The 8,796-nt window shown below is 38.7% G+C and overlaps 1 protein-coding gene across 2 annotated transcripts in view; it reads left to right on the forward strand.

Moving 5' to 3' along the window:
- PTPRN2 (protein tyrosine phosphatase receptor type N2) overlaps positions 1 to 8,407 on the forward strand; it is a 1,402,724-nt gene extending 1,394,317 nt beyond the window's left edge. For both annotated transcript variants that reach the window (XM_073677683.1, XM_073677684.1), the window contains 2 exons: positions 3,567 to 3,640; positions 8,047 to 8,407. In XM_073677683.1, the coding sequence (XP_073533784.1) occupies positions 3,567 to 3,640; positions 8,047 to 8,118 (146 nt within the window). In that variant the 3' untranslated portion in view covers positions 8,119 to 8,407. The remainder of the gene's footprint in view (positions 1 to 3,566; positions 3,641 to 8,046) is intronic.
- The last annotated feature ends 389 nt before the right edge of the window (positions 8,408 to 8,796 follow it).

The following is an 8,796-nucleotide window of genomic DNA, read 5'->3' on the forward strand; positions in this document are numbered from 1 at the left end:
GAGGAAGTTTTTTCTAATCATTCTTTACAGAATAATGGCCCCACCTAGTCCTCCATGCAAAAAAATGGACCCTACATAGTCCTCCATACAGAATAATGGGCCCCACATAGTCTTCTATACAGTATAATTAGCCCCATATAGTCCTTCATACAGAATAATGGGCCCCACATAGTGCTTCATACAGAATAATGGGCCCCACATAGCCCTCCATACAGTATAATGGCCCCACATAGTACTTCATACAGAATAATGGGCCCCACATAGAGCTACATACAGAATAATGGGCCCCACATCATTCTCCATACAGTATAATGGCCCACATACTGTTTCATAGAGAATAATGGGCACCACATAGTCCTCTATACAGAATAATGGGCCCCACATAGTTCTCCTTATAGAATAATGGGCCCACATACTCTTCTATACAGAATAATGGGCCTCACATAGTCCTCTATACAGAATAATGGGCCCACATAGTGCTCCATACTGAATAATGGGCCCAACATAGTCCTCCATACAGAATAATGGCCCCACATGGTCCTCCATACAGAATAATGGGTCCTACATAGTCTTCAATGCAGTATAACGGCCTCACATAGTCCTCCTTACAGAATACAGTGCCAGCGTTGTGGGAAAAATATAAACACCCTGCTGGCCAAATATAGCCCACAAGCCAGAGTTTGACAGGTGTGTATTAACTACATCCCACACCAATCATCTTTTACAATAATCCTGATATTTCTGTTACCGGTCGAAGTCGATATCGGACCCTACAGTTGGTGTTAGGCCACGGCCTCACTGTCAGTATTTGGTCAGTATTTTGTCTTAGGAGTTGGAGCCAAAACCAGGAGTGGGTGATAAATGCAGAATTGGTGACTTGTTTCTATTATACCTTTTCTCTGATTGTTCCTCACCTGGTTTTGGCTCCCACTCCTGAGAAAAAATACTGACCAAACACTGATAGTAGGGCTGTGGCCTTTGTAGTAATTAGGGATGAGCAGACCCTTGGAAGTTCGGGTTTCTCCAAAGTTTGGTTCGGATACCAGAACTGTACCTGAACTTGAACCCGAACATCATAGAAATCAATGGGGACCCGAACTTTGGAGCTGGAAAAATCAATCTCTCTCTCCCTCTCTCTGTCTTTCTCTCCTTCCCATGCTGTAAAACAGACTTCCAGGAGAAGCCCGTGTTCGGAGTTCAGCACCAGACACGAACCCTGAACTTTACAGTTTGGGTTCACTCATCTCTAGTAGTGATCATTTACACGCCATTGCACTGTTATCAATGCCTATTATAGTCTATTGGGTTGTTCACATTACCGTTTGGGTTTTTATTTCTGTGCATCAAGAGTCAATTTTAATCCAAGTTATGGAGCAAACTCACCCATTTCACTAGGCCTGTTAAAAAAACAGCACGCAGATGCAATCTGTGTGTCATCCAAGTGTTGACTGGTTTTTAAGGTGTAATGGGTTGGAGAAGTTTGTAATTTGTTCTTTCTACATACATGAAAAATGAATGGTAAAAACAGACACATGGACCAAAAATGGATGAAAATCAGATTCAGCACCTAGATGAAAAGTTTTTCTCTTTTTCACATATGCAAAACCCCTCCCCCCAGACATCTGAATGAGGCTTTACTCATATATTAACCATATTCTTCATACCTGGATCTATGAACTCATTGTTTCCAGCAAGTAACCCCTTATCCATTTGTGGCTTACTTTCTCATCACAGACCTCTCAGGGCTCAGGAGCTGTGTTGCACTGTTCCCGGCAGATGCCAGCTGTGTTACGTAGCCGGCATCTGCCTGTAACAGCAGCGGCCACAGCTAGCTCTGATTGCTGCTTTTAAACAGCGAACGTTGGGAGCCGATAGTTTATCATGGCAGCAAGGGACCTCCTGGAGGCCCTATGGCTGCTATTTTAGGTCTCTTGTGAAGCCCAGCACTGGCTGTGCTTCATATGAGAACCACAATTTCACTATATACTGTACTTCAATACTCTAGCACTAAAATATATTGTATAAGAAATCAAATTATTGCAGATTTAAGTTCCTTAGAGGAGCTAAAAAATAAAATAAAAGTTTGAAAAAAGTTAAAAAATATATAAGTTCAAATCACCCCTCTATTCCCATTCAAGAATAAAGAAATTAGAAAAGTTACAGGTGTCAGAAAATGGTGAACTAATTTTTTTTTACACTTTTCTGCCGCAGCTGATCTTTCTACAGCGATTTTCCAAAAAATAATTTTTTAAAGCTGAGCCTCAATTTTTTTTTGTAGAAATGCATGAAATAACAAAAAATGATATTGTATAAATTACACATGGAAGCGATTTTCCAGCATAGAAATGGGTTTTAATGGGGCTTAGAGTATTTTAAAAAAAAATAAACAAAGGATACCCACCTACAGCAATCCCCGCAACTCCCTTATCGGGAATGACTCAGTCTTGATGGCTTCACTTCCTGGTCCCATCTAGACAATTGCCTGCTCAGCCAATCACTGCCCACATTGGTGACCTGCATTAGCTACTGATTGGCTGAGAAATAATTTCCTGTTATTTTTTGTAAATTTCTGTCCATCAAGATGGGACAAGCAAGTAAAGACCAGCGGAGAGCGGTAAGTATTGGAGGTATGGGAAATCAGTCTTTTTTTAGCCTTTTGGATTATTCTTTTTCTTTGCTCGACAGCCCCTTTAAGGGTACCATCACACGGCCATATTGTTGGTCTAAGTGCTGCCCGTGGAAAAAAGCTGACCTGACAGCACTCAGACCAATGTTATTCAATCGTGCTGTTCATACAAAAATCGCAGTATGAGATTTTTGGATGAGATTCGCCCAATCAAGTCTAAGAGTGCACAAAAAAAATCGTATCCCATACAGATCAATCGTACAGCATCTTACTTTTATGCATACGTTGACATAATAAACTGTTTTTGGTCTGGTAAATTTTATTCACTGCTGATGTGTAAAAAGAAATGCAATACGGATGACAATATCCACAAAAAAATCATCAGTTTTTTTTTCCTGGATGACATTTTTTTTATACGATTGTGTAAACTTAGCCCAAAGGAAATAACATGACATCAGGCCCATAAGCTTTGAGTGCGTATAGAAAATAGGGGATGGATGGGATGTTGATTGTATTTGACCCTCTGTCCATAGTATCCATATTGTCTTCTTTTGCTTCTTTTTTGCCAAACATCCTTTATGTTTTTTGGTTATAGAGAAAGTGTCCCCATAGCCATTCACATTTTAACTCTACAACATTGTGCCTTTATTTCATCAGATGAAAATGCTCTTTATGCGTGCGATTGTAGAGCTGCGGCGCACAATAGACAGACCGCTCTCAAGAGTCCTCCTTTTTTTCCTGTGTTGATGATAATCAAAGCTATACTCCTCTTTTTCTGTATGAACATCACAATTGCATCTGTCTGGCACGTCCACTGAGGCATGAATTAATATTTTTCAATTGGTCTGTTGTCCGAGGGGAACCGGCCAGGAAGAGATTGACAGATGCAGCTTGAATTATCTTGTGCTTAGAACTCAGCCCAATTTGTGGTTTGTTGCAGGTGCTAAAGAGATTGATATTGCTGCTACCCTGGAGCACTTGAGAGACCAGCGACCAGGAATGGTGCAGACAAAGGTACTGTCAATAACACAAGAAGATAAAACGTGTAGTAAAGATTCTTCAGTAATTGTTTCTGTTGTTAAAGGGAAAGCAGATTCTGACCTAGTTTAGTAGACTAGTTGGGTTACTTTGCATACATTTCGAGTGAGCAGGTCTGAAGATTTATCCGAGCTCCTTTTCTCTGTTTACATTAATTCTCCAAAGACCAAGGTAGAAATCCATAACAATTAATATGAACTAAGATACAAAGGGAAACAATAACCTTCTTGGCGCTGATCAGGAGCTCAGATCAAGGTCTAGTATACAGGATGTTCTCTGAGCCACAAAGGAAATTAGAATGTTCTATTTTTAATTCTGGGTATCTCGGCTCCAGTCCTATTTCATCTGCAAACGCCACACGTTTAATAATGAAAAAAATGTCAACGAAATTGTGATTACATACACTTTTAGTGAACCAAGAATCAGACTTTAAGTTTTCATCTATTATGAATTTTAAAAAATATATATATAAAATTCCCGAAAGATCAATATTTTGATTCATGTAACGTTTCAGTACTTTTAAAGCGTTTTACAAATTGAGAACCTTAAAAAAAATTACAAATAAAATTTATGCAAACAAGGACACAGCATTTGTACACTTAGTAGATGGAAAAAACAATATTAACATAAATACATAAATGTGTTTATAGGTTTTATAATTGTTTAATTTTGTTTTATACAATTTTTTTTATTATTTTTCAATTTTCAATATTATTATTTGCATAAACAAAACAGAATTCTTGTAATTTTCACTCATGCTTCATATTCTGTACAAATGACTTTTCTGCAGTCTCATTATCACTACAGGCAGGAGCACTATGAAAGGTAACGTCTATTTACCGAAGATAACATAGGATCCACCAATCACAATAAGTGATGGTCACAGCCCAACTCCCCTTCTCCCTTCATCTTTTCCCTGATGAGAGCATGCTCATGGAGTATTTCTCCAGCACAAATGGGTACAAGTCTGAAACAGTTAGTTGCTTATATTGTCTATGTGAAGAACACGAAATGGAAGTCTTATAATAGACCTATATTTTTATTACGAAAAAATAAAAAAATCACTATGAATTTACAAAAAAAATATTTAAAATAAAATAATATGTCATTTTTTGATGATACATTCCTTTTAAAGCTGCTTACCCAGAATCCAAACCTGCGGATAGGTGATAAGAGTTTGCTAGCCTAAATATTCTGCCTAATTTAGGTTCTACTATTTGAAGATCTCAGAATCCTTTTGGCTTCTATCCGTTTAGATATGTTTTTCAACCAGTGGTTTAGGAATCACATGTTGCTCTTCTCTTAGAACCGTAAGTTCTATGTCTACACATCTTGTTACTTGTTTGCTTTAACATACCGTAATTGAAAGTTGGCATCGGGATCAGAACAGCTATACCAGAAGTGCAAGTTGCTCGCTAGAATGCAGCAACTCCTTTCTTCTAGTGATCTTAGGGGTCAAAAAGACAACAAAAAGTTAAAAAGTGGGCATATCATACCTGCATGCGACTCTTAAGCTTAAAGGGGTTGTCCGGGACTTTAACACTGATGGCCTATCCTTAGGATAGGTAATGTCTGATCAGTGGGGGTGCGACACCCGGCATCCCCACCAATCAGCTATTCCTACTGTTGGCGTCGGCTAGAACTGCTCAGTTGCAGGGCTGTACAGCACAGACCCGTCAAAGGAATAGTGGCCATGGCTAGGAACTGCATATTCACCCCCTATTGATTTGAATAGTGGGCGGATGTGCAGTACCCTGCGCGGCCACTATACAATTGATGGAGCTGTGCTGTGCAGCTCCGCAACTGAGCAGTTCCAGCCGCCACCAACACCAAGAACAGATAATTGGCAGTGGTGCTGGGTGTCGTACCCCCACCAATTAACATTAATGGCCCATCTTTAAGATAGGCCATCAATGTTAAAGTCCCCTTTAAAAAATATAAAAGACCCTGGTTTTAGAACGAGTTACTCTCATTTCAGGATATTGCAGGATCCATCAGACCAAACATCTATGTATGTGAATGTGTTAACAGACTCTGGATGCTGACAGTCACATGCAGAGGAAAAAATAATAATATCTCATACATATTTCTGATAACAGACTATATTTCCATTTTTTGGATGTGATGATTTTGTCACTGTAGACACAAGTGATTAGAGCGAACAGCAAACCAAAAATGACAACCCATTTAATACCGTGACCCAAATACATTTTTGACCTTTCTGTAATGATTTTAAAAAAAAATTATTCTTTCTGAGGAATTTTTCAGTTAATTAACAGCAAAAAAATATGAAAAAGATACGAAAAATCCAATTAAATGTAAATATTCTATAAACAAACCATGTGCGTCTGTCATGTTGTGGACTATGTGGTAATCACATTTCCATTCTGTTTCCAGACAGTTACACTGCCCAAATCTCTCATGGAAATGCCGGGTAAATTATAAGTATCTGATTACTTGCCAGTGCTGTGTGTTCTCGGGAGAATTAGACTTGATGGATTTAAACAAACCACAATATATGCCAGCAGAATACAAATAAGAAATTGTAGGCTTTTTGATTATTTTAAGTCTTAGGATTAAAAATCAGGTTAGAAATACCAATTAGAAGACGTCCCCAGGCAAACAGCCGCCCAAATTACTACACCAATAGCGCAATGTTCACAGCGAGTATAAACTATTATTATTTTTTCAATGGATTTCCCATTGCAATATTCCTCTTCTGTTAAAAATAAATAAATAAAGACATACTGTATATTGTAATGACTATTAACATTATTGCATAATTGCAAATAGATCCAAGTTTTCCGGGACTGTCTTGATTTTTTAGAAACATTCTTGGCAAATTCAATGATGTCCCAGATCATAAAGATGCAGGTTGTATGTAAACTTAGCGTAAAAGTGGACGTTCATATTATGTTTAGGCGCATTAAAGGTATTACTGTCCGGGAATCTGGATGGGACTGAAATGTCCCTTTGTGGCCAACAGCAGAGTCGGTAATTATCAGCATGTTCCATGGTAAACTCCTAACCTTTCTTATTCCCCTGATTGATGACGTTTTCTCACGTGACAATCTTAACTTTCTCAGAGATCACATCCATTGTCCTGACCCCTTATAGAGTCATCAATGTACATTAAAAATATATGCTCCAAAACTGTAGACTTCTGACCATCCCCTTACTGGGACTAGGAACAAAAATCTCACAAAACAAACAAACTGTGCAGGCCCATCGAGTTGGATAAGGATTGGGTTGGCAGATAAGAGAGGACATTTACGTATGGCTTATGTGCCCTTTTGCAAGAAATGTTTCCTATTCCTTCTATTTTCTTGTTTTAAAGGGAGCAGATTAAGAAGAAGAGGGGATAATATATGCAGAATAAGATGCATGTCTGTAACAAAAGATACATATATGCATTGCCGTGAGGATCTAGCATTAAATGGGTTTTGTCAAGTTCTGTATTCGGGAGGGGACCACACCTTTCCCTACCAGCATTTTCCTTGTCAGGGGCGGTGCTCTCTTGATGAATGACAGTTTGGACCAGCGGCATGCTTGTGCCAGTGGCCCGAACTATGCACTCTTCAATGCTGATTGCAGTCACTTTTAAAAGAGCACAGGGGCGCTGATATTTGCCAGATCCAGCAACGATTCCATGCCTAGAAGACTGACCACTGCCGATAGATTGCAGCAATGGCTGAAGTTAAATAAGTGGTAAATTGCAAAGTTGCTTGTTTTCGCAAGCACATTGTAGTTGTACCCATTGAAGAAGACAAGACAACCCCTTTAAGGATAGGTGGTATATGTAGGGCCAAGACTCCCACCAATCATTAGAATGGAGAGCCTAAAATTCCTTTTAACTGGACAAAGATAACTGAAAAAATTTGGATTTGCCAACACAGAGATAACATGCTGACCAAACCTACCACTATAAGGTGAATTGTTAAACTGTTTAATGTGAATGACCCCTCATCTGTTAAAGTGGAAAAGAAGAATCAGGCATGTTGGATTTCACTTTGTGTCATGATAGAGAAGTGGAGCCTGGGGCGATGGCTATTGTCCGAATTAGCTGCCATCAGATGTCAGCTTTAGAGTTACAGCAAAACAATTCCGATTTATTTCTGAAAATATAGAGCTGCAGTATGAACAATTCAAGTTTTTTTTTTATCATGGGTGCAAATCATGTGCAGATCTTTGCAGACAATGTGTTGTCTTCTGCATAATGAATGGCTTCTTGGCAATCATTGTGATGCTGCAATATCTTGCTGATTGAAGGACGTATTGTGATGATTATGATTCTTTTTCCTAGTTTTTTAGAAACTACAACTGCCAGGACAATGTTATTCAGGCCGGCTTTACTCATTTTATTATATTCTTTTTTTTTCTAGGAGCAATTTGAGTTTGCACTGACAGCCGTGGCGGAGGAAGTGAACGCAATACTAAAGGCCCTTCCACAATAAGTGTTTGACATATCTAAAGAATACCCGAGGGATCTTTCCCTCAACCTCCTTCTCCTATCAATCTCTAAACGTTGTTGGAAATTGTGACCTGGTGTGTGTCATGTATAGTAACCGCACAGAGACAGGCGCCCGCATTTTTTTTCCCCCTGCTGGCAGAGCCATTTGCTCACAGCAGCCCAATGATAGTATATAGGGAAACACAACGTTCCTGGTCAGAAAATTGCTTTTGTCTTTTCTTTTCGCTTGAGAATAATAAAACCTCTTTTTTGTTTGTTTCTTGCTTGAATATTACCATTGTTATTGTTTATTGTCTCTTTTTGACTCCTTCCTTTACTTTTGCCCATATTTCATACCGGTAGAATAAGAGTAATGTTGTTCATTACAAGCCATCATAGATCCAAATCCATTATTGCCTACAATACACCAGATGTCTTCAACCTGTAGCTTTTACAAATGCAAGTAGTTTTGCACCAGCCAGCGAGACACGGGTTGGAGACAACTGGCCATATGCTTCATTGGTCGATTAGTCAAGATTCTGTACTATCATGTGATATATGACAATTCTCAAAATATACATCAACTGCCATTTATCAATCATTAAGTTGCTGACTAGAACAAAAATGCTAAAAAAAAAAAATATATACGACGTGCAGATATAGAGCTTTAGGAATGCTGTAA

The sequence above is a fragment of the Phyllobates terribilis genome, unplaced genomic scaffold, assembly GCF_046119375.1.
Source record: "Phyllobates terribilis strain yellow unplaced genomic scaffold, ASM4611937v1 Scaffold_4__5_contigs__length_816908805, whole genome shotgun sequence".
NCBI lineage: Eukaryota > Metazoa > Chordata > Amphibia > Anura > Dendrobatidae > Phyllobates > Phyllobates terribilis.